Raw genomic sequence first — 27,199 nt, 5'->3', positions numbered from 1 at the left:
GGAGAAGCGCAGCAGGTCAGGCAGCATCTAGGGAACAGGAGAATCGACGTTTCGGGCATTAGCCCTTCTTCAGGAAGAAACACTGACCACACTATTACAGGAACCAAGGACACAAACACCCAACAGCACCAGCTTCATCAGCAAGGACAACATCTTCAAGCTAGTAGATGTGTGCCTCACTATCCACTTCACCTTCAATGACAAGACCTACAAACAAATCAATGGAACACCCATGGGAACACCAATAACAGGCGGCTTAGTAGAAGCAGTAACGCAGAGCCTTGAATAAACGGCCTTCCCCACGATCTAACCCAAACTTTGGGTCCGCTACATGGATGACACCTTTGTCATCACAAAACGGAACAAATTAGAGGAAACCTACAACACCATCAACAACACCTTGGCAAAAATTTCACAAAAGAGGAGAACAACAACAGACTCCTCTTCCTGGATGTCACAGTGGAATGAACAGTTAATGGAGAACTACAGATCAGCGTCTACAGGAAAGCAATAGACACATACCAGATACTCGACTACAGGAGAAACCATCCCAACACCTACAACTAAGCTGCATCAGGACATTATTTAAATGGGCCGCAAGACACTGTAGCACCCAAGAACTACGAGCGGCAAAAGAAAAATACTTCTACAGCGTATTCAAGACAACGGGTACCCGATAAACGCAGTCCGCCGATTTTTTAAGCAACAAACCCAAACAAGTTGACACAACACACCAAGAAACTCTAGTCATGCTACCATACATCAAAGACATCTCTGAGATGTCTACCTGACTACTCTGACCCCTTGGCATCATGGTAGCCCAAAAATCTACCAACACAGTGAAACAGCTTCTGATGAACCTAAAGGACGCTATACCCACAACCAGTGAAACAAATGTCATTTATAAAATACCCTGCAAGGACTGTAACGAACGCTACATTGGACAGCTAGGCAGAAAACTAGCCACCAGGATAAACAAACACCAACTAGCCACCAAAAGACGTGACCTGCTGTCAATAGTATTCATTACAAACAGATGAAGAAGGATTCCACTTCAGCTGGGACAATACATCCATTCTAGGTCTGGCTAAACAGAGGCACGCACTGAAATTTCAAGAGGCCAAGCTTTCAAACCAAAATCCCATCGATAAACACATTTTGACCCCATTTACCAACCCTGAGAAAAAGAACAAGAAATGGTATCATGCATCTTAACAGACCAAGACACACAAATAGAAAGTAGAACAGAACACCAGCGCTTCATTGGAGGCTCACTGATATTATCTAGCATGGTGACGAAACGTCTGAAAACAAACCTTCCAGCTCAGCGAGCAAACTTACAACTACAAGCTACAAATCTTCTCAAAAATCACAAATTCTGGAAAATGCATAGTACAGTAACAACAATACGCACCATTTTTCAAAAAGCAGGCCTATAAGATTTTGAAATTGAAAAAATAATCATGGAGGAGCATGTGAGAGTGCAGAATCTGTAACTAACCATAATCACCCAATTATTTACACAAGTAATGGAAGTGGCATTCCATTTTGAATATATGAGCTGATAACTTAAAAAATTCCAGCTCAATTTGAATTCAGAGAAACTTTTTTTTTGAAGCATCCACTGTTCTCACATTTCTCTGATCTCCTGAGGGAACGTACTGTATGAAACTTTATTGCTGGAACAGCACAGCAGGTCAGGCAGCATCCAGGGAACAGGAGACTCGACGTTTCGGGCACAGGCCCTTCTTCAGGAAGAAACGTCGAGTCTCCTGTTCCCTGGATGCTGCCTGACCTGCTGTGCTGTTCCAGCAATAAAGTTTCAACTTTGATCTCCAGCATCTGCAGACCTCACTTTCTCAACGTACTGTATGACACACAATATAACTAGAAAAAAGCTTCAAGTTACTTCAGATTAAAACTCAGCATGGGTTAAATCCACAAATGATTTATCTACTGTCCAAAATATTAAATAAAATGCTAAGTCCAATATGGACACATGTGAACAGTACTTTTCTTGATACAAAAATAAGTCATTCAAGTAGTGAATCAATCCCAGTTTAAGTAAGCAACAATTTATCCACACCTTGAATATTCCCCGATTCCATATCTACCAAACTGCTAATCGCCTGTTACTTATCTTATTTCCAATGTTCATGAACCAACTGGTTTCCTCTCCTCAGCTGCTCTCCCTGCCACCCTCCCAGCCTTGATAGCTATTTTCTTACCTCTTACTCAAAAAGAGGGATTTCTTTTTTCCTATCACATTTTAGCAAAGTATCTTCAGGAATAGCTTCCATTTTCATCCTGTGTCATCTCTAAGCGTGTCCTGAGAATCTATCTTTGGCTTCTTCATCATTACATGCTGTCCTTGGTAATAATACTGAAGAGACAGGGTTAGCTTCCGTGCGTATACCTGTTCTCCACTTGCATAATCCCTCCATTACTTTGCATGTAGGACATTCAAAAACAATCGCAAATGAGCTGTAATTTGTTTTCATTAAATACTAGAAAGTCAACAGTCAATGATTTCAGTCAAACCCATCATCTTAGCTGTTGATTCCATTTCCCCACCCTGCCACTGTCTTAGGTTGAACCAGACTGGTTACATCATGACATCCAATTTCATACCACTCTCGCAAAGATTAAATACACTTCCTTAACATGGCTCTTATGCTACTTTGCTTTAGTTCACATACTACTGGAACATTCATCAGTGCCTTTGTCACTTTTAAACTTGACTATTCCAGAATACTGTTTGCTGCCTCTCACCACTATTCTTTGTAAACTTCAACTCATCTAACACCCTGCCATCTTTATTCAATCCTCAAGCAGATTTTGTTCCTCCATTACACTTGCTTAGTCCCCCAGTTAAAATTCTTATCTTGGTATATACATCTGCTCATTCCTTCTCCTTTAATCTCTGTAACTCTACTAACTCTTCTAGCCAGGCACTTTCTGCTCAGAACTCAACATTTTTGTCTCTTTGTCCCCTTCTGCATTCTCTCCTCACTATTGGAATCCAAGTCTTCAGCTGCCTCGGGCTAGTTGCTTTGGAATTTCTTTATTGCTTTAGCTTTGTCTCTGTAATCATGCTCGCTTCCTTTCAGACCTGACCTTTATGGTCAGACCTCTGGTCATAGAGTCATAGAGATGTACAGCATGGAAATAGGCCCTTCGGTCCAACCCGTCCATGCCGACAAGATATCCCAACCCAATCTAGTCACACCTGCCAGCACCTGGCCCATACCCCCTCCAAACCCCTCCCATTCATATACCCATCCAAATGCCTCTTAAATGTTGCAATTGTACTAGACTCCACCACTTCCTCTGGCAACTCATTCCATACACGTACCACCCTCTGTGTGACAAAGTTGCCCCTTAGTTTTCTTTTATATCTTTCCCCTCTCACCCTAAAACTATGCCCTCTGGTTCTGGACTCCCCAACCTCAGGGAAAAGACTTTGTCTATTTACCCTATCCATGCCCCTCATAATTTTGTAAACCTCTGTAAGGTCACCCCTCAGTCTCCGACGCTGCAGGGAAAACAGCCCCAGCCTGTTCAGCCTCTCTCTGTAGCTTAAATCCTCCAACCCTGGCAACATCCTTGTAAATCTTTTCTGAACCTTTCAAGTTTCACAACCTCTTTCCGATAGAAAGGAGACCAGAATTGCATGCGATATTCCAACAGTGGCCTAACCAATGTCCTGTACAGCCGCAACATAATCTCCCAACTCCTGTACTCAATGCTCTGACCAATAAAGGAAAGCATACCACACGCATTCTTCACTATCCTATCTACCTGCGACTCCACTTTCAAGGAGCTATGAACCTGCACTCCAAGGTCTCTTTGTTCAGCAACACTCCCTAGGACCTTACCATTAAGTGTATAAATCCTGCTAAGATTTGCTTTCCCAAAATGCAGCACTTCTCATTTATCTGAATTAAATTCCACCTGCCACTTCTCAGCCCTCTTACACTCACATCCAAATCATTTATGTAAATGACAAAAAGTAGGGGACCCAGCACTGATCCTTGTGGCGCTCCACTGGTCACAGATTTCCAGCCTGAAAACCACCCTCCACCACCACCCTCTGCCTTCTACGTTTGAGCCAGTTCTGTATCCAAATGGCTAGTTCTCCCTGTATTCCGTGAGATCTAACCTTGCTAATCAATCTCCCATTGGGAACCTTGTCGAATGCCTTACTGAAATCCATATAGATCACATTACCGCTCTGCCCTCATCAATCCTCTTTGTTTCTTCCTCAAAAAACTCAATCATGTTCGTGAGACACGATTTCCCACGGGTCATCTTTGTTGAGATTTCTTCCTTGCTTGGCAGATATCATTATCTGATTGTGCTTCTGTGGTGTGGCATGGTATGTTTTTTCTGCATTGCTTTATAAAAGTAATTTATTAACATATAATTGCATTTGTTGCTGTGACATGACTCAATGGAGACAGTGCAAATAAACTCCAATCATTCCTGAGATGTCATAAATGTGAAGATTTGACTAAAGCACCACTTTGCCCAATTCTGTCCAACTGTTGAATTTGGGTTAAAAGAATATCCGATTTTGTTCCCCCCAATTATGAGCAAATAACACTTTATTGTAATCCATTTGTTTTGAAATAATGTCAAAAACTAGACTAGATTAATTGTTAATCTATAACTGTCATTTAAAAAAGAACAGGAAATAGTCAAGAATTTAATTGATGTAACATGAACTTTACCTCTTTTAAAACTATCATACATAAAAGATAAACAAACATATTATAATTTGTTATAAAGTGGAGGCTGATCCCCTTCTGAGAACTAAAACCAAAACACCCAAAGAAGAGTGTCTCTCCCTATATAGAGGAATCTCAATTATCCGAATATTGGATTATCCGAAGGAGATCTCAAGGTCCGGATAGAAACAATACATGAAAGAGCTGTTTCAACTGTGATCGCGTATTTTGCTTACACTGATTAAAAACGATATCTGCCAAGAACAGTCCTGGACTTCGATGGGTCCCCAGGCACTGTCTCCAACTGACTGATCTCCCAGCCTCTCTCCCTCTCCCTACGCTTTCCCTGGAGTTCTACATAAGGGTGAACCCCTAAACCTCTTTTCCCCACACATTCTCTCTAATATTGTCCCGTACAAGGTAGAGGTGGAACTTGTCAAAACGTTGCAGTTGCAAAGGTGTGTGTGTGTGGAGACTTACTGCAGAAAGGTAGAAGCAGTCTGACTATTGGTGTCCAGTCCAGCTGCCCCAAAGGGGACGGGGTTGGGGGTGGGTGGGGGACGATGTTGGGGGGATGGCGTTGGATGGGTTTGGGGGGCGGGCGGATGGATGTATTGGGGCCGGGTGGAGGGGTGGTGTTGGAGGACGATGTTGGATGGGGTTGGGGGGGGTGGGGCCTCATGCGCTGTGTGCTGCTACCTCGTCTCCTGAACAGGGAGCAGACTTAATAGAAAACACCTGAGCCTCAGAAGAGAGGCATTGAATTGATCGACTGAATAATCAATTATCCGAATGAAATAGTGCCCGCCCATCTCATTAGGATAATTGAGGTAATCTGTTAAAAGGAGTGCAAGAAGGGGTTTAACCTGTTTTTCAGCAATTTCTAGTGGTTAAATAAATCCCTAACACTCATTTAACAATCAACAATTAACTATTTATTTATCTAACTCTAACAGTGAACAAATTAACTAAACTATTAACAAATCAACCAAATCCCTTCTAACTATTCCAGAATAAGGCAAGATTCTAGTGATTTGCTGTTCCAACAAATACAAGTCCCAGTCGTCTAACAAAAAAATGGAATTTGGTCTCTTGAAATTACAGCCAGGTTATGTGTCTTCCAGAATGTTCTGTGCTTCCTCCATTGTTCTTCTGACATTAAATACCTTCTTCGTTGTTCTTCTGTCAGGAACATCTTCCCCATTGTTGGTACCATTATTATTATTTAAAAGGTGCTTTATCTAATACATTGATGATTGAGAGAGCCGAGAGCTGTTAGGTCGAGTGAGTGGCAGTTAGCTCTACGGCGTTTGTCCAACTATCCCCTTCTTTTATACCCTTGATGACATATCAGTTTCTTCCAACAGGATTGTCAAAACCATCAGATTTAAATTTAATAGGTTTTTAGTAGCTAAGGGCCTGGTTTAAATTGATTGACTAAATTCAAAACCTGTTATCTTGATTAAAAAAAACTGCTGCTTTGCCTGCTGAATGTACTGCATTTCGATACAAATGTTTCAGTTTGGGTGCTGTCTGTGCACCCGCAAACTTTAAAGCTGCAGTTCACAGACATCCATTATTAAATCTAAGTACAGGAAAAAACACAATCTTTTAAAGGGACCACACAGTGCTTTTTTTTTGTTGCATTTTACAATTTTACACACACCAAATTCTAACTTTCTGTCTCCCAATCTACAGTTACTCTACCCAACTTTACAACAAAATGGAGGGGGCAGAAAAATAATTATCCAAGGAATGCAGTTCAGTTTTACCAGTCTGGATGATTTCGTTTCATAGTCCCTTTTCTTTCTTCGATGATGCCTTGATGGAATTTGCACAATGATGATCAATCTTTAGACCACTGGTTGCTTGGTTGGACCCTGTGGGGTGTTGTATTTTTCCTTTCAGCAGCTGAATATAATTTGCCCCTCCTCTCTCGGCAGAGTTAGAGAAAGCAATTTTATTTAGAGCAAGGGAACACACACAGATATTGATGCTGCATGTTTTAGATTGCTATTGGATATTTTATAATCAACCTGTTCATAGAGATGCTGTTGATGGGTTTTGAACCTGGGTCTCTGTTCTCTGCCTCTACCTCTGGTTCCGCCCACTTGGCAAGTAATTCCTAGGGTCACCCCTTGGTCCTACTACCGACCTGCAGTCAGCAGGCACATCAGCTCTCCCTCTTTACCCATCAACCCCTGCAATGCGCCCTACCCCTCCACTTCTTCACCTTACCCTCCCGCACCCCTTACAAGACCCCACCCTATTCCCCATCCTACCCACCACCTAATCCCGCATCTCACCCACGACCACACCCCCCCACCCCCAACCACTCCAAACCTTCACCCATGTCATCACACTACCACCTACCCTCGGGACACCCCCAAAGCCCCACCCACCCAAGCCTTGCCACATATTCACTATTCACCCCGACCTTGAACTCTGAGGCTGAACAGTCTGTCCTCAGGAAAGGGCTTACGTTTGTACCCCTCCACCCACCTTAATGAACTCCAGACCCACCACGATGTGAAGCTCTTCTTCTGCTGCCTCTGTGCCTCCTTCTTTGACAAAATCTCCCAACCTCCCTCTGAGGACCCCTTCTCCCACCTCCAACATTCCTTCTCCACTTGGTCACCACCTGAAGGCCTTGTACCTGCCCAAGAACTCTTCATTGCAGACTGCCAACATGACATCGACCACCTCAGTTTCTCCAGCCCCCTCACCCTCTCTAGACGTGCAGCACTCCACTCACTCCACACCAATCCTTGTTTCACCATCAAACCAGCTGACAGAGGAGGGCCAGTAATAGTCTGGAGGACGGACCACTATATCGCAGAGGCCGAACGCAGACTCTCCAACACCGTGTCCTACTTCCCCCTTGCCCATGACCTCACTGAAACCCATCAGGCCCAAATCCAAGACACCGTCAGTGCTCTCATTGCCTCTGGTGAACTTCCCTCCACTGCCTCCAAACTCATAGTCCCCCATCCCAACATTGCCCATATCTACCTGCTCCCCAAGATCCACAAGTCCACCTACCCTGATCGACCTAACATCTCGGCATGCTCCTGCCCCATCGAACTCATCTCACCCTACCTCGATTCCATCCTCTCCCCCTTAGTTCAGGCACTTCCCATCTACATCTGCGACACCAACCACACCCTTCACATCTTGAACAACTTCCAGTTCCCTGGCCCACAGCGCTTTCTCTTCACTATCGACATGCAGTCCTTATACACATCCATACCCTATTAGGACCGACTTCAGACCCTCCACTTCTTCCTCTCCAATAGACCCATCCAATCCCCCTCCACCCCGCCGAACTGGTCCTCGCCCTCAGTAACCTTTCCTGAAACTACTCCCATTTCCTCCAAATCAATGAGGTGGCCATGGGTACCAGCTCTGCCTGCCTCATTGTTGTCTATATCGAACAGTCCCTCTTCAGTACCTACACAGGCACTATACCCCAACTGTTTCGCTGTTACATCGATGACTGCATCGGTGCAGTGTCCTGCATCCAGGATGAACTGGAGTTCACCAACATCGCCCACAACTTCCACCCCGCCCTCAAATTCACATGGTCCATCTCGGACACCTCCCTCCCCTTTCTTGACCTCACCATTTCCATCTCCGGCAACAGTCTCCAAATGGACATCGACTACAAACCTACAGACTCCCGTAAATATCTAGATGACACCAACTTCTGCCCAGCATCCTACAAGAAATCCATCCCATTCTCCCAAGTCCTTCACCATATCTGCTTGGACGAGGAGACATTTCCCTCGTGAGCATCCCAGATGTCCACCTATTTTGAACAACGTGCTTTTCCCACATCCGTTATCCAGTCAGCCCTCCGCCACATCACCTCCATTTCCCCCTTCCACCAGTCTAAACTCCCTCCCCTCCATGCAATAATGACAGAGTCCCCTTGTCCTCACCTACCACCCCACCAGTCTCCACACCCAATGCATCATCCTCGAACACTTCAGTCAACTCCAAGTAGACCCCACCACCAAGAACATCTTCCTCTCCCCACCCCATCTGCCTTCCGGAAGGGCCGTTCCCACCAACAGTCATTGCTTCACACCATCCCTGCCACCAAACCAAACCCCAGGTACTTTCCTCTGCAACCAGAAAAGAGCAAAACGTTACAGTACCCCCCCCCCCCCCCCGGGTTCCAAACAGTCCTTCCAGGTGAGACAGAGGTTCACCTGCCTCTCTTCCAACCTAGTTTATTGCATCAGGTGCTCCTGATGTGGTCTTCTCTCCATTGGGGAGACTGCACGTAAACTTAGGGAACGGCTCACCGAGCATCGCAGCTGATTCCGCAGGGACTGACCGGACCTCCCAGTGACCACCCATTTCAATTCCCTCAACCACTCCCTTTCCAACATGACCATCCTTGGCCTCCTCCATTGCCAAAACAAACCACACCTTCTATTGGAGAAACAACACCTTATCTTTCACCTGGCCACCCTACAATCTGGAGAACTCAACATTGAGTTCTCCAATTTCAAATAACCTCCCTCCCCATCCCCTGACTCTATTCCCAGCCCTTTCCCTTACTGCTGCTGGTCCTTGCTACCAACCAAATTCATTCATCCCATTGACTAACCACATTGTACCCTCTACCAGTCTTCACCTATCCTCACTTCACCAACCTGCCCCACCTCCCCCTTTATCTGCAGCTCCCCCCACACCCATACCTAGTCCTGAAGTAGAGTTACACCTGAAAATTCGACTTCTGCACCTCCTGATGTTGCCTGGCTTGTTGTTTCTTCCAGTCTCCTGCCTACCTACCTCAGAAATATGATTGGTGTGCATTGCTAAAGAACCCAACAAGAAACTTGATATTATGCTGTGCTCTCCAGAGTGCACAATAGTTTTCAAAGCCAAGGCTTTGTCTCTGGGTAGAATTCCCCTGAACACATGCTGCTGATTTCAATGGATGTCTCCCTCATTGCTTCTATGAGACAACATTGGCGATACAACTCGCTATGTGCTGCAGTAACTTGTTTTTAAAACTGCAACCATCTTCTTAAAACAGTTTCCTTGGTTTAAAGCAGCATCTTTTTTTCCATTCTTAGTCCGCAGTCCCAAAAAAGGTGATCTTTAAGCAAATTCAGTTGAAATACTGAATCTGCAGATTTCAGATGCAGTGCTGAGGTATTTCGATTTTGTCTGGCTGACCAATTTTCTTTTTGTTTTTTGAAATCACAGTAAAAATATGCAGAGGTTAAAAAAGTTCCTTGAAGATAATATGTATTACAAATTGATATGTTACTTTCTTATAAGAGAAGTAAACCTTTAACCAGGATTGAGTGTTACATAACTGATGCATGAACTATTCACATTGGATTGTTCTGATTTTATTGTGGAAGAATTCTGTTGTATCTGGTAATTTGCCTGACTTTTGTTGGTTAGCTGTAGTCCCAAAATAACTGAAGTTCAGTGGTGTGTAATTGGTCATATGACACCATTTTATGAGTGAGTTGACTGATGCAGTGAAGAAATACACAAGGTTAAGTTGCTTTTTTTTGGTTTGATGCAAGAGAACTGTCATGATTACTATGTTGTGGAGGACTGTTAAACACTATCTTCAGTGAAAGGACATTCTTCCAGATGTAGGATACTGGGATGAATGGGAATGTAAATTCATAAGAAAATTTAGAATTATAAATTGCATTAAAAGACATGCAGATTTCTTAAAAGAAAAACCAATAACATTAGACAATGCTAAGGAACGGATTGATCTACCGTACACTACTAGAAAAGTCTGTTCCACAGGAATTGTGGAAATGACTCAATTTCAGCATTTCAGGTTTTGCTGATGAGTTGCATCTGTGTTCAGTTAATTTGTGCACTGGGGCAGACGAGTTTAAGATGTGATTTATATTTGTTTTTCTCATTTTGCTACCTTTTCACAGGTGAAAGTTTATGTAATGAAGTCAAAGGAGTCTATGATCTGCTTCTGTTGTTAGGTGTGTGAATCCCTTTTGTCATTAACCCACCTATTTATGGTTTAAAATATAACCCTGCTACTTTTTTTTAAAATCCAAACTACACTATCATAGATTACTTGTTTTATATTGATGTTACATGACTGAAATTATTGACCGAAATTGAGATTACTAGAACTGCCATTTTGTTAATTAGAAAATGTTTCCTTTTAGGTGATCGCAAGACAGAAGCTGATGAGTAATATAGAATTTTCAAGTAAATCCCAGCATTTAGATCCTTTCCCATTTTGAACACTAGAATTTGGCCAACATCATCATGTGCAGCACCATTGGACTTAATCCTCAGTTAACAAGTGAAATTTTGTTTAACAAAGATTAACTAAGTTTTGTTATATTTAAAAACAGATTATTTTTGGATTTTCTGAAAAGATGGACTTAAAAGTAAATATATTGCTTCTTAAGATATGTCCATGAATTATTTTCAGTTTGCGTGAGCGGCCTGGGAGAAACTTTCTACTCAGCTAGTTACCTCCTTTTGTGAAATGTTGTGAGCAAGCAAAAGCTAAAGTAGAAATTTGTACAGATTAAGTTCAGTTAAGAACTGAATGCAACTTTTTTTAGACTGTGTATTGCCAGTTATCATCTTGTAGTGTAGGCTTGTCACAGAAAGGAAAAAAACAGAATGATAGTGGACAATGGAATATATAGCTGAGTGAAAATGAGTGTTGTCAATTAATGTTGTTGCAAAGAAATTACTTGGTATCAGCTCACTAACAGTTTAAAGTATTACATTTACAACGGGAAACTGTTTATTTCAATATTTAAGACAATTTACCCTTTTCCTTTGAGTTGGGTCTTATTACTAAAGGGAAATATTAGCAAAGTGGAAGTTTTTGTAATCTCAAATCTAATCAATATTAATGAACATAAAACAAGTGACTTTAAATTACTTTTTTAACATTGCAGGTTAAACAAGCATCTAGGAGCATCTTTACCTGTGGCCATGTGTTTGAGGGTTTTTTTTTGGCGAAATTCTGTTTCTTAAATAGCTGGCAATATAGTAACCTTCCAGAATTAATTTCTGGACAGAATGAATGCTTCTGTTCATTTTATGCAGCTGGATATTAAAATGTGATGGAGTAATGAGGGAAGGACAATTCTCATCTTATTTGCTAAATAGGAGTTTGTCATAAGATTTTATTACCTGTAAATATTATGATCACCAATTAAAATTTAAATAATTTTAGATATATTCAAACATTTGCCTTCCTTGAAGTGCGTTACTAGTCAAGACCACGATGCAATGAATTATAACTCCTGTTCCAAGTGTTCCTAATTTTTCAAATCCCTGACTGCAATGAAAATCTCTAAAAGCTGTTTCAAAAGAGAGGTAATAAATTATCATATTCTAAAACAAAAATAGTTAGGAATTGCGTGTTCATTACATGTTTGCACAATAGTCCACGCTCACCATTCAGCTTGATAAATGCAGTTGAGCTACTGCATTATTTCTTTTTCAGTGCAAAAAGTACCAGTAAACCATATCCAGATATGTCAGCATGAAAGCAGTGATTGAGCTTTAATATGCTAAATTTTAAATATTAGATGTTTCAGAATGAGTTTAACAATGTATTTGTCCACCATGGTGTATCATTTGTCTTTAATGTATGAATAAAAAAGAATCCTACTCACTCGATGTTTGCAGCAGAAGATAAGTATTTTATACTGTTAATCTCCATGAAAAATAAGCCCAGTTTTAAACCGCTGTCAGAATGAGATTATTCTTTGGTATTGTTAGTTGCTTTCACAACCCAACTGAGACAAATGCACCTTTAAAAAGTCAGTATATGGCTGGCTGATCAATTGTGGTGTTGCTCAGATGGCACATTTAAAAATAGATCTAAATTGATTAAGTCCAGTTGCTAATCTGTCTGAAAGTGTTTGCTCTCAAATTGATTCCCTGTAAGGACTATGAGCTCTATCAGACCCAGCATTTCAATGTAGTTGACATTTCTATTCCAATTTTTTAATGCTTGAGGTTATTCAACATACATTAATATCAAAACTGAGGTTTTTTGAATGTGTATTGCATTGCTTTTTATGTATGTTGTGGACTAATTAAATACTTGCAGCTGACCACATGATTAAACTTCAGTAAAATGTAGCCCATTTCAGTGGCATCTCTATATTTACCCACTATAAGATGCACTACAGTTGCCCCAAAGGCTTCTTTAACTGAATCTCCCAAATCTGTGATCTTTACCACCTAGAAAGAGTATGGCAATGGGTGCACGGAGACACTACCATTTGTACTTTCCCTCCAAATTGCCCACTTGTTGGGGTGAAAATTTTGTCACTCCAATCCTCCCACCGCCATGGAAGCACCTTCACTATATGACTCCAGCAGCACAAAGTGACTTACTAAGATCTTTTTGAGGATAGTAAAGGATGGCCAATAACTGCCAATATTAGCAGCATTACCCACATCCTGTAAAACATTTTTAAAAGAAAGTTTCACTGATATGAACCAGTAAGTAATTGAGAAGGTTTGTGTGTTAATCTATATTTGTGTATCAAATGTTGAATAATACAAATTTCTTTTGGTAAGTATTCTTGTACATTAGTGAGGCCCCATGCTTTGGCTTTAAGCAGCCATTTAATTTTAATGGTTGTACGCAATGCTTCCCAGAATTCAGAAAACGGAACAGCCTAAGGGCGGCAAGACAGTCAGCTGGAGCAGGTAGGTGCTTTTTCAGCAGTGTTTGTCGGTTAGGAGGAGCAGGTGGGCTTTGCTCTTGGCTGTCCATGCTAACCATTCTTGATCTGCTTTTCCCCTCCCATCTAAATAAATGAACACGGAGTTTAAGCTGCAGTAACGTAAAACAGTAGTTAGGCCAAATCTAGAGTACCACATGCAGTTAGGAGAAAGTGAGGACTGCAGATGCTGGAGATCAGAGCTTAAAAATGTGTTGCTGGAAAAGCGCTGCAGGTCAGGCAGCATCAAAGGAGCAGGAGAATCGACGTTTCTGAAGAAGGGGTTATGCCCGAAATGTTGATTCTCCTACCACATGCAGTTGGCCATCTCATATGAAAAGGATGTAATTGAATTGGGGAGTTACATTGTTTTTTTTTCTCTGATCCCCCCACCCCTTCCAATGTCCAGAATCTCCATCTCCTAATTGACACTGATGACATTGTGATTCATCCACTAGAATTACGCTGTGTATAATTTTCAAATATCTTAATTCAAGCTTATGGATCAAAACTTTAATCAGCTTTATATTACTGTTTGCATGTTTACCCACTGCAAATCTACTTCCTTTAAATGTAATTTTATCATTCAATATTCTATTTTGTAGTAAAGGTTAGTCAACTCTTGTTGCATTTATTGCAGATTCTGCTGAAGGTTCTACTACTATGAAAGCATCAGACACTCAAGGGTTTGACAGCAATGGGAAACAGTATAAGAAGGCAAGTTTTAGTTAGAAACTAATTGTTTTCTTAAATTATTTGCCTCATATAGAATGATGAGAGTTATATTATAACTGCTTTAAGGATAAGGGTAACTGATAAAAACAAAATAATCACTGTCATAATTTTCAACCCCATCAACATCCACATTCAAGATTCATCTCTGCCATTTCTGCCAATTCGGGCATGATGTCAGCACCAAATGCATCATATTCTTCCCATCAGCGTTTGGAATCTCTTCTGTGACACTTTTGTGCACTCTGTCCACATTACCTCATCCTCTTTCCATGTCATCTTTCCATGCAATTACTGGAGCTGTAGTATCTGCCTTGTAATCATCCCTCTCCTCACAGGCTAAGGCCCTGAACACGCATTTCAGTTGAAGCAACAATTTAGTTGTGCTTTTCATTTAGTATGTTGTGTTCACTGTTCAGAATTCAATCTCCTTTATACTAGGGAGACCAAATGCAGACTGGGTGACCACTTCGCAGGACACCTTCACTCAGTCCACAGGCACGACAATTACCTTTGGTTGCTTGCCCCTTTAAAGCATATTTCACTCCCTTGCCATCATGCTCACCATTCTGTCTTTTACCTGCTGAAATATACCAGTGAATCTCAATGCAAGTTGAGGGAAACGCACTTTGTCTTCCATTAGGCACTTGATGGCCTTCTGGATACAGTTCAACAACATCACACTATGAACTCTGCCCTCCAGTTAGATTTTTATCTTGTTCTGCCAAGTGCCAAACTCTAAATTGTTTTCATTGTTTTGTTTGCGTACAGAGACATCAATTATCCTGTCATTCACACTCAAGACTAATGCTTTATTAATTTGTTAATCCTTTTGCCTTTTGTTCCATGACTTATTTATTACTTAATCTATCCCAGCCCTCTCTTTTTGTTTGACCCATTCCTTTCTCTTTGAAGAGCATAAAACCCATCATGTTTCTACCTCTGTTCAGTTTTGAAGAAGAGTCATATCAAACTAGAAACGTTAACTATTTCATACTCCACAGATGCTGCCAGACCTGCTGATTTTCTCCCTCACTTTGTTTTAATTCTGGTTTTTAGCATCCACATGATTTTGCTTTCATGAAATCAGCAATTGTTGCAAATTGCTTGAAGTTGAGCTTGGGGCAATAAATATCAAGTTTGATATTCTAATTGAAAAGATGATTGAGTTGACATTTAACTTGAACTGCGTCATCCATTGTCAGTGAAACATTTCTGTTCTACAGATCTGAATTGATACAAGATCGCTTCAGTTCTTTAACACATTGTATAAAAAAATTGTGTTAACTGTATTCTGGATTTTGCTGTTTTATGGCTTCATAAATGGTCAACCTATAAAGGGAATTCTGTCATGCACTCTACTTAAACATTGCAAACCAAACTCAAAAGGAAATAAATGATTGAGAGATGCTACTAAATAACAAATTTTCATACAGACATTTTTTATATATATATATAAAATTTGACTTAAAGATAGGGAATAGAGGCTTTTTGTTTACCCCATTTGTTTACCATAATGTGCTAATTATGGAGAACGATGACAGTGGGATAACCCGAATAGCTGTCTGGGTTCATAACAGTGCTCACCAAAGTCGAAAAGATTACGAGGACCAAAGGACTCAGTTATGGAGGGTGGAAAATGGTTTTATGAGATCATCAAGGTTTAGTATTGATAGCAACAAGAGTTAAATGGAGATAAGGGTGAATAGGAATTAGAGAGCAGGCAATGAAGGATTGACCTGTATGTTTGAAATTCTTTGGTTATTGTAAGAGGAAAGGTTATTTTTTTCAGGATTCGTGAATTACCTGTGTGTTTATTTATATAAATATATCCTCGGAGAAATTGTAAAGCAATGCAATTGATTGTAAACTTTACTATTTTTTGTATTATGAACACATTTGAGGAAAACCAGAGATGACATATCTATACTTAGCACAGCTGACCAGGGCCCTTTGTCGCAGGTGTGAGAATTTAGCATCTTTGAAAAAGTTTTTTTGCTGTGAGATTAAAAAGCTCAAGTCAACTAAACCAGCTGTATTGTTGAGCAGCATTTGTGAAAGAGTCACATGGCCCCTTTTTAGACCATTGTACGTAAAACTAAACATATGGGTTAAACAGAATAATTTTGAAATCTCAGTATTACAGCATTTCAATAATTACTGTTTTGTTTCTCAGTATTAGAATTGCTGTCTATACATTATGTGAGGTTTCTACAGAAGTCATGGTGTTAGCCAAGATTTTAAGAGTTTTTACTTTAAAGATATTACTTAAATTATGTGTCTTGTAAGTATGTAGTCGTTTCAATTATGTCGTTCTTAGACAGTCTGCTCCTAATAACCAACATTACAAACTGGATTTGCTGAGCTTACTTACCTCTTACTAATGGGTACCAAATGCAGCAATCCTTTAATAATTAAGCACTACATACTGTCCCATTCCTTCCAAGTGTTCATTTTTCTTTTATGTTTTTTTTTGAATTGTTTTCCCTAATTCTCTCCTTCACCCATTGAAAACTCATGAAGGGTGTGCTTGGGGAGCTCATTCTAATCCAGCAGCAAATCCAGGAGCATGAAGAAGCAGCGCGCAGGGTCGCCGAACAGTTAAGCTCTGGCTCCTCTCAACAGAAACGAAAGGTGATAGATTGAACCATCATTTGAGATAACCAAGCTTGATTGCTTGGCATTGATTTTTGTTCAAGGATATTGTGCATATTTGAATTGCTCATTGGTTTTGTGTATTAAAGTCAATGTTATATCAAATTTAATTGCGAAACGGCTATACATGAGTTACACCCTAAGAGACCTATCAATATACATTGGAAATGAGCTGTTATGAATATGCGCAAACAGTTTTGCTAACTATTTGGACATTTGTAGATTGTGTGCATGAAGTTTTGATCTAATTTCACAAATTATGTGCACTCAATTGCATTATTTTACATAAACTCTTAAAAATTTGTAGCTAACTTTTAAAAGAAAAGTTTTAAATTTGAAAAGTTCAACTCATCCAGCAAGGTTTGAAAGGCCCAGAAGTTGCAACTCCAGTCTTTGGCTGCAAAAATTAAAAGTTGAGGGTTTAGTTACTGTGTATGGAAGCATTGTTTTACATAGAAACTGTTTTTTTCATCTGGGACAGGAATTGGAGAATCTTTATCCGTCCTTTATACAGCTTTGCCAAAAGTAAATTTTGAATTTAGGGGTGGGTGTGTGTTAATGGTAATTGAGAGGATGGTGATGTGGAAAGCATATCCGCAAAGATCTTTTGTATTGAGAGGCCTGTGCTGTGGACTCTGATTCCATCAGCCATGAGACATTCATCAGTTACATTATTGTTATCTCTATTTCTACATATTTGTAGATGGTCTGAACAACAAAGTACTGAAATACTAGAAAAATAAAACTATCATAAATTGCAATTGGCTGTACCACTTCCATGAGGTCTATATTGTTTAGGGCAATCTTATTTGTATATTTTTGGAAGATAAAAGGTCAAGGAGGTGAAAAATCTTGTCAGCCTTTAGTTTTGCAGACTTGCATAAATACAGTTTAAGTAAAGTTCATGAAATGACATCTGTCTGTCTGAGGTTAATTTGTAATTAAATGAAAATAATTTCTGGTTCTGCATGTCATTGCATTGCATTGCTGGTACTCTGTACCAGACCTGATCAACAATAATATTGATGGATACAAAAGTACTAACAGAGTTTCTAACTCTGTTCAATGTATATTGAAGTAACAAATTACACAATGTAAAAGTGCACATACTGGGACAGCCATTGATAAAGCAGTTACTATTGATCCATCCTTGCCATATAACAAATGTTTGCACATGATTTATGAGTCATCCATGGGCTGATTACTTTTGCAAAAGGATTGCACTTCTGAAAATTTCAACCTCTATTTTAACTAGTTTTCTATTGTTATCATATTCTAACATCATGCTGTTTGATATGTTTTTACCATGTGTCTAATTTAAATTATACAGAGTCAATGTTTCTAACATCTGTCTGACAAAATACAAAAATAGATTTATTTATGCATAAAACAAGGATAGGCTTTGAACATGCCACTTTGGGGTAAATCTGTCATAGTGAAGTAAACCAAAACTATTTTGACATCACTGGAAATTAAAATTGGTCAGTTTCCATACTGGGCAATGACAATTTTATGCTCAGATCACAAATTATATATTTGTTTCTGTTCAATTAATTGCTGACTAAGAATTACATATTCATTAAGATTTTGCAATATTGAAGTAATGTGCCATTATGAGGAAACATAACAGATTCACAGTATGTAACTCACAGTGGCGGAAGTCCAGAAAGGAACTTGGGTCTAAACAAAAATTAGCCCATGCTAATTTACTGTGCTATCACCCACAAAGAAATTGTAATTGTAGTGCCATATTTTACCATATTTTACAAAACAAATAACTGAGATTTAGATATGTGGTGTTTGTGATAAAATGCAAGTATAATTCTGAAGTCTCAAGTTGAATTTTGGTAGGCTTGTGATGTTGTATAGTTGATCTTGCTGGTAGAATGTTAAGTGAAAGAAAAACATTGACCCTGGAAAGAAAATGACATGCAATGAGCAGCTTGAAGAGATTTTGTTTCCAATAGTTTTCATTTCTTTCAGGTTTCGGACAAGGACAAAGCTGAACAGTTGCAAGAAGAACTTCTCCGCACACAGGTAATGAATGTGAATATTTAATTGTCAACATGATTGACATTTACTTTCAAGTCTTGGATATAGTATGGGGAAACTTAGCATGCATACTTTGTCTGCTGTAATGCACACAATGCCCCTCCAACTTAAATCCTTTTGTAACGCTGTTGTGCCATTGTCCCACTTGTACCTTAGGATAATAGTTTTTGGTACATTTGCGATAGTCAGTTACTAGTGTAAGACCATCTAAAACTGGCCATCAGGTTGTTTCTCGTGGTGGTGAGCTCTTCCCTAGTTCTTTTGAGGTCGATTCGATTATAATCTAGACTGAACAAGTGCACGTCAATAATGCCACAAGATTGGATATTTCCTTGTGGAAGGAATCATGTGGAGCAGATTTTTTTCATTCAGAAATGGTCATTCTAGATTTTTTTAAAAATTGATAGAGTTAAATTAGATACAGAAATAGAAATGATTAAGAGATAATAGAGAGATTGCAAAGAGCAATTTTAAAAATTAGGTTTAGAATTTTAGATTTTAGTAGGCCTCTAGGGGTTCTGAAATTTCATTGTTCCCTTTCTGGATTCCAAAGTTAGGTTGTATGTCAAGAACATAATTCACTTGTTTTAAGTGTCCTTACTAGTGAGTCCCTAACCTAAATGGCTGTGACAAGATTAATTTGTCTTCATGGTAATTTCATTACACGCATAGGAGAGACAAATTAGTGATATACTACTATATGTTTTAATAATGGTGGGTATCATGATTTTGCTATTATTTTGTTTGAAGATACCTGTGCTGTTATTCTTATGCGAGTCTGCTTCTAGGTGGTGCCCAAGAGTGGAAAAAGTGAAAGATATCTGGGTCATCTTCTCAAACATATTTTTGAATTTATGACCTTGGGATTGTGTCCTGTTAATTTTGTAATTGTTTTTAGTCATCTGTGGGACTTGAGCATCGTTGGCTGGGCAGCATTGATAGCCTGTCCCGATTTGCCCTTGAGAAGGTGGTGGTTAGCTGCCTTCATGAATCACTGCAGTCCCCTGGCTGTGGATTGATCCACAATGCTGGTGTCCAATGCTAGCTGTAAAAGCTTTGTGTTAGGAAATTATAACTGACTGAAAACGGGGAGGTAACCAGAATAAAATTAGGTCTTAATGGCTACCATCTCAACTCCAACACAAAAGACGCCACACAAAACTTCCAACCCTTTTTAACGTTGACTCATTACAAGAACCTCTTCATTGTTGACAGTGAGGTAGTTCATTCTTTCTCTAATATAAATTTTAGTTGCGATGAATACGTCCATAGTTTATATTTGAATATTAACTGGTAAATTAACATGTACATGAAGCATGCAATGTAAACGGCTGTTGAAGACAAATCTGCCTCTGAATATCAATTGAAATGGTTCGGTAGAAATTGCTGACTAGTCACAGGCATAGTCACATTCACCTTTCGAACCATATCCATAGTTAGTAGAGAATTCCTAACACAACTTAGTTTAACAAACAGCTGCTACGATTCAGTGTCAAATCTTGTGGTCTTTCTCTGTCACCAAAGCTTGCAATACTGTGACAATTTGCTGGGATAAACAGATCCTCCTGTAGCTTCTTAGATTTTATTCAAAATTGAGAACAGAACTTTGATTTCATCAATGTGATTTCTGATCATGTAGACTGACACCATTAGACATTTCCTGATTGGTTCCATTCTCCCTCAGAAGCAGGTGAACGCTGCTTGCCTTTTGTCATGATGCACCTTGCTGGAGCTTCTCACTGGTGGTTGAATATGTTTTCATCTGGTGGGCTGGTGTAATTAATCTATTTAATTAAAATGACCACATGCAATAACTTCCATGCTGTTTAAAAACTGATTGTTTCAGCTATACTGCATCATTTTAGCAAACAAATAAGCAATAGCCAAGGCTACAAACGATATGGTGATCAAAAGATGCTCAACATTTCACCTTACCATGTAATTACTAAGCATGCAGAATGGCTAACTTGCAAGTGCATATACTGTATGAATGATTATCAAAATTTGAATTTAAGGCTGATATACACAAAGGTGCTTAATCGATTTTTTTTTCCTTCCTTTTTTATAGTTGAAATATCAACGAATTCTTGAACGTCTAGAGAAAGAAAACAAAGAACTGCGAAAACAGGCTCTCCAGAAAGATGACAAAGGCATTCACCTAAGGAAGATGAAGGTGAAGATGAGTTTTCAGTTTGGAAATAGAAATACTCTGAAGATATAAACCATTTTCCCACTATTCCAAAACTTGTGCTGACCTGTATTCGGTTTCTTAACAGTACATGATTAAAATGTCTGCATTACTAATCTACTGCTTTAGTAATAACAATATTAAGTTATAACAAAAGCAGACTTGTATTTATATAGCTCCTTTCATTGCTTGGGGTGCCCAAGAACACTTTGCAGATAGCTAATTAATTCTGAGTTATAATTACTATCGTAAATGAAATAGCCAACTTACGTGCCGTAAGCGCTGCCAAACAGTAATGAAAGAGCCTGCGCAGGATCTACATAGCACACAGAAACAAAATAGCAAGTACCAGAAGTATTCAGCAAGTGTGACAGTATCTAGGGAGAGCAAAATAGCTCTGATGAAAGATCAACAACCTGAATAATAGAATGATGGGGTTAGGGCTTTACTTGTCAGAGTTTAGAGAATGGGGGATGATCTTCTTGAAACATACAGTATTCTGACAGGGTGGATGTTAAGAAGATATTTCCACCAGTAGAGGACCCTTGAACTAGGGAACATAGTTACAGAAAAGGGTACACTCATTTAAAACTGAGAAACAAAGGAATTTCTTTTGAAGAAAGTGAATATCTACCCCACCACGGTAAACAGTTTTTAAATTTGGAAATTACAAGAACAAATTGCACGACACAATTTGGCTCAACCTCAGATTTGATGTTTTCTTGAACTGTCACAATTTCTTTCCCAGTACAATTCCATCAGTCACTTGTCTTGAAATTTACCCAAAAATCCTATCAAAGATTGACTCTAACTTAAACTGCAGAAGCAGGAGTGCCTGAGGCAGAGTCCGATGCTGCCTGACCTGCTGTGCTTTTCCAGCACTACTCTATTCTTGACTCTGACTTAAAATGGGCTACCACAGTTCAAACACCTCCACCATTTGACTGGAATTTAAAATCTCCCCTGAACAAACTGCTGTGGTTTGATTGAACCTTAAAGTTTGTTGTAACTGATGTTGACTGCTATCCGGGTTTTAAGGTGACCAGTCTTCATCCATCTTCTCCTATTCAATAATAACTACACTCTGTTGTTGAACTCCTTTTGGGATGATTCATAGCACAACTGTCTTAAATATATCTACTTTTGTCATCTTGCTGAATCATTGAGTGTTTCAGTCCATTATGACAGAATTATGTTTCCATACATACAGTACAATACACTGCATCCCTCTTAGTGAGGGATACCTGGATTCAGGATTGGTGGGTGTGTGAATGACCATTTTGTACAGTTGTTTATCATAATCTCTTTTTTTCTTGATTATTTATTTGTGGGATGTGGACATTGATGGCTGGCCAGCATTTATTGCCCGTCCCTAGTTTCTCCTTCAAAAAGAGGTGGTGAGTTGCCTTCATGAACTTTTACAGTCTACCTCCTGTGGGATGGTTCAAAATGTTGTTAGGGAGGCAATTCCAGGATTTTGACTCCGCGATAGTGAAGGGACAACGATGTATTTCCCAGTCATGTTGGTGAGTGGCTTGGAGGAGAACTTGAAGTTGGTGATATTTCCATATACCTGCTGCCCTGCTCCTTCTAGGTAGAAGTGGTCATGGATTTGAATGGTGCTGTCTGCAGATCTTGGGCGAATTTCAGTTTTTCTTCCACTGTTTTTAATTACATTAAGCAAAAGCAGTTACCTTCCACAGCTGTTTGTGATAATGTTATTTCCAGTCTTTTTTGTGGAGGCAATGTTCAACTGACTAACACTTTGAAAAGGTTATAGTTAACTTCCTTTATACCCAGGTAATTAATATCTGTATGTTGTCTTGAGGTTTGGTTGTTCATGTTTTACAGTTCAAGGTCATATCCATATTTTTGTACATTTAGATCTAATAGGTTTGTAGTTCCGTAGAGGTTATGTACTTGAGCCTACAGATCTGATTGTTCTTGTACATGTTAGGAATTGTACCATTTGAATTTATGTTGCCACTCCTCATCAACATGTACGGTTTTCCATATGTCTTTATTAAATTGCATTTACTACATATCTGTCCATTCCACCAATCTGTCTGTGTCCTCTGAAGCCTGTCATTATCCTTCTCATGTCTTGTGTCATTGTATTAATTTTGATTATGGGCCCTGTGCATGGAAGTAATTCATCTCTGTGAAGCAAAGCAGTAGTCCTCATACTGACCCCTGAGAACACCATTTAACCTTCCTCCAGTTGCAAGATAGCTGGGTGGCATTGCTGTCAGCCAAATTCGTATCTTTGCTGCCACTTATTCTTTTAGTAGATGAACTTTAGCTTTGTTGGCAGGCCTCGTGTTGTGCTTTATCATTTTGAACAAAACCTAATTTGCCTATAACAGATCTGTGCTGGCTTTCCTTCATTAATCCACCCTTAGTCAGTTGTCTAGTTAGGTTGACTTCTGATGAAAACTTTAACAAGGTAAGGCCATTCAGCCCCTGCAAGCCCCTCAGCCATTCAATATGATCACGGCTTGGGAAATAAGGCAGGGCAGGTGACTGAGGTGTCAGTGGAGGAGCACTTTGGGGTCAGCGACCATAATTCTATTAGTTTTAAAATAGTGATGGTAAAGGATAGACGAGATCTAAAAAGTTGAAGTTCTAAATTGGAGGAAGGCCAATTTTGATGGTATTAGGCGATAACTTTCAAAAGCTGACTGGGGGCAGATGTTCGCGGGTAAAGGGACAGCTGGAAAATGGGAAGCCTTCAGAAATGAGATGACGAGAGTCCAGAGACAGCTTATTCCTGTTAGGGTGAAAGGAAAAGCTGATAGGTATAGGAATGCTGAGTGTTAGAGAAATTGAAGGTTTGATTAAGAAAAAGAAGAAAGCATATGTTAGGTATACACATGAGAGATTGAGTGAATCCTTAGAGTATAAAGGCAGTAGGAGTAAACTTAAGAGGGAAATCAGGATGGCAAAAAGGGGACATGAGATAACTTTGGCAAATAGGGTTAAGGAGAATCCAAAGGATTTTTACGAATACATTAAGGACAAAAGGGTAACTAGGGAGAGAATAGGATCCCTCAAAGATCAGCAAGGTGGCTTTGTGTGGAGCTGCAGGAGATGGGGGAGATACTAAACAAGTATTTTGCACCAGTGTTTACTGTGACGAAGGACATGGAAGATATAGAATATGGAGAAATAGATGTTGACATTTTGAAAAATGTCCATACTACAAAGGCAGTGGTTCTGGATGTCTTGAAACCTGTAAAAGTGGATAAATCGCCAGCACCTGATCAAGTGTACCCTAGAACTCTATGGGAAGCTCGGGAAGTGATTGCTTGGCCCCTTGCTAAAATATTTGTGTTACTGATAGTCACAGGTGAGGTTCTGGAAGACTGGAGGTTGGCTAACGTGGTGCCATTATTTAAGAAAGGTGGTAAGGAAAAACCGTGGAACGATAAACTGATGAGCCTGACATCGTTAGTGGAGGGACGGCATTTACATCTACTTGGAAAGGCAAGGATTGATTTGGGAAAGTCAGCATAGCTTTGTGCATGGGAAATCATGCCTCATGAACTCGATTGAGTGTTTTGAAGAAGTAACAAAGAAGATTAATGAGGGCAGAGCATTAGACGTGTTCTACATGGACTTCAGTAAGATGTTCAACAAGGTTACACATGGGAGACTAGTTAGCAAGGATAGCATGTGTGCATAGTTTAAGTTCAAAGCAGACGAGGAGTGAAGCTAAAAGGAAGGATAACTTAGGACACATTGCGAGAGATGTTGGAAATCATGAGGATAAGAAAATTAGCATTAAGGCGCTTTACCTGAATGCTCATAGTACTCGTAACAAAGTAGATGAATTAACGGCACAAATCGTCATGAATGATTATGATGTGGTAGGCATCACAGAGACGTGGTTTCAGGGGATTCAGTGCTGGCAGTTAAACACTCAAGGATTTACAACTTATTGAAAAGACAGGGAGGTAGGCAGAGGGGGTGAGGTTGCCTTGTTAATTAAGAATGAGATTAAATGATATAGGATCAGATGATGTGGAGTCTGTGTGGGTGAAGTTGAGGAACCACAAAGGCAAAAAGGAACAGCTTGCGATGGAGCCCACGAGAGAGCAGCCTATTCTGGACTTAGTGCTATGTAATGAACCAGACTTTATAAAAGATCTTAAAGTAAGGGAACACTTAGGAGGCAGCGATCATAATATGATAGGGTTCAGTCTGCAGTTTGAAAGAGAGAAGGCAAAATCGGATGTAATGGCGTTATAGTTAAATAAAGGTAATTACAGGGACATGAGAGAGGAACTGATGAAAATCAATTGGAAGCAGAGCCTAGTGGGGAAGACAGTAGAGCAACAATGGCAGGAGTTTCTGGGTATAATTGTGGACACAGTACAGAGGTTCATCCCAAAGAAAAGAAGGATTATCCGTGTGGGGGGGAACACGATTAGACAGCCATGGCTGACACAGGAAGTCAGCAAATGTATCACAGAAAAAGAGAGAGCTTATAAAGTGGCCAAGCGCACTGGGAAATCAGAAGATTGGGAAGACTGCAATAACAAACATAGGATAACGAAGAGAGAAATAAGGAAGGAGAGGATCAAAATGCAGGTAAGCTAGCCAGAAATATCAGAAATGATAGTAAAAGTTTCTTTCAATACATAAGAAACAAACAAGAGGCAAAAATAGAAATTAGGCTGCTCCAAATTGATGCAGGAAGGATGGGAGATAAGGAAATAGCTGAATAACTTAACAAATACTTTGTGTCAGTCTTCACTGTGGAAGACATGAGTAATATCCCAACAATTAAGGAGAGTCGGGGGCAGAGTTGAGTATGGTAGCCATTACAAAAGAGAAAGTGCTAGAAAAGCTAAAAGGTCCAAAAATTGATAAATCTCCCGGCCCTGATGGGTTACATCCTAGAGTTCTGACAGAGGTGGCTGAAGAAATAGTAGAGGCATTGGTTGTGATCTTTGAAAAATCACTGGAGTCAGGAAAAGACCTAGATAATTGGAAAATCGCCGTTGTAACCCCCTTGTTCAAGAATGGATCAAGACAAAAGATGGAAAATTATAGGATGATTAGCCTAACCTCAGTTTTAGGTAAAATTCTAGAATTGATCATTAAGGATGGAGGTTTCTAAATTCTTGGAAGTGCAGGGTCGGATTAGAACAAGTCAGCATGGCTTTAGTAAGGGGAGGACGTGCCTGACAAACCTGTTAGAATTCTTTGAAGAGGTAACATGTAGGTTAGACCAGCAAAACCCAGTGGATGTCATCCATCTAGACTTCCAAAAGGCTTTTGATAAGGTTCCTTCAGGGAGGCTGCTGAGTAAGGTGAGAGCCCATGGTGTTTGAGGTGAGCTACTGGCATGGATTGAGGATTGGCTGTCTGACAGAAGGCAGAGATTTGGGATAAAGATTCTTTTTTGGATTGGCAGCTGGTGACAAGTGGTGTCCTACAGCGTTCAGTGTTGAGGCCATAGCTGTGCACTTCATATGTTAACAATCTGGATGAAGGGATTGGGGGCATTCTGGTGAAGTTCGCCGATGATACGAAGTTAGGTGGACAGGCAGGTAGTACTGAGGAGGCGGGGAGACTGCAGAAAGATTTAGACGTTTAGGAGAGTGGTCCATGAAATGGCTGATGAAATTCAATGCGAGCAAATGCAAGGTCTTGCACTTTGTAAAAAGGAATACAAGCATGGACTATTTTCTAAACGGTGAAAAAATTCATAAAGCCAAAATACAAAGGGATCTGGGAGTACTAGCCCAGGATTCTCTTAAACGTTGACTTGAAGGTTGAGTCTGTGATTAAGAAAGCAAATGTAATGTCATTTATCTCAAGAGGGTTGGAATATAAAAGCAGCGACGTGCTTATGAGACTTTATAAAACTCTTGTTAGGCCCCATTTAGAATACTGTGTCCAAAGGACATACTGGTACTGGAGCGTGTCCAGCAGAAATTCACACAATGGTGCCTGGGATGGTAGGCCTAACATAAGATGAACGGCTGAGGATCCTAGGATTGTATTCATTAGAGTTTAGAAGGTTGAGGGGAGATCTAATAGAAACTTACAAGATAATGCATGGCTTAGAAAGGGTGGATGCTGGGAATTTGTTTCCGTTAGGCGGGGAGTCAAGG

The 27,199-nt window shown here is 39.9% G+C and overlaps 1 protein-coding gene across 7 annotated transcripts in view; it reads left to right on the top strand.

The window, feature by feature from the left end:
- Window positions 1–27,199, top strand: part of opa1 (OPA1 mitochondrial dynamin like GTPase) — a 160,610-nt gene that overhangs the window by 22,798 nt on the left and 110,613 nt on the right. For 4 of the 7 annotated variants that reach the window (XM_043702259.2, XM_043702258.2, XM_043702257.2 and 1 more), the window contains 5 exons: window positions 10,661–10,714; window positions 14,088–14,164; window positions 16,703–16,813; window positions 18,818–18,871; window positions 20,955–21,059. In XM_043702259.2, the coding sequence (XP_043558194.2) occupies window positions 10,661–10,714; window positions 14,088–14,164; window positions 16,703–16,813; window positions 18,818–18,871; window positions 20,955–21,059 (401 nt within the window). The remainder of the gene's footprint in view (window positions 1–10,660; window positions 10,715–14,087; window positions 14,165–16,702; window positions 16,814–18,817; window positions 18,872–20,954; window positions 21,060–27,199) is intronic. The other 3 variants (XM_043702260.2, XM_043702261.2, XM_087993562.1) reach the window with 3 other exon arrangements.

Source organism: Chiloscyllium plagiosum, unplaced genomic scaffold (assembly GCF_037043375.1).
Source record: "Chiloscyllium plagiosum isolate Xiang-an unplaced genomic scaffold, Cpla_swu_hap1 HiC_scaffold_13, whole genome shotgun sequence".
NCBI lineage: Eukaryota > Metazoa > Chordata > Chondrichthyes > Orectolobiformes > Hemiscylliidae > Chiloscyllium > Chiloscyllium plagiosum.
Note: the sequence above shows the minus strand (reverse complement) of the source record. Positions and strands in the feature narration are given on the sequence as shown.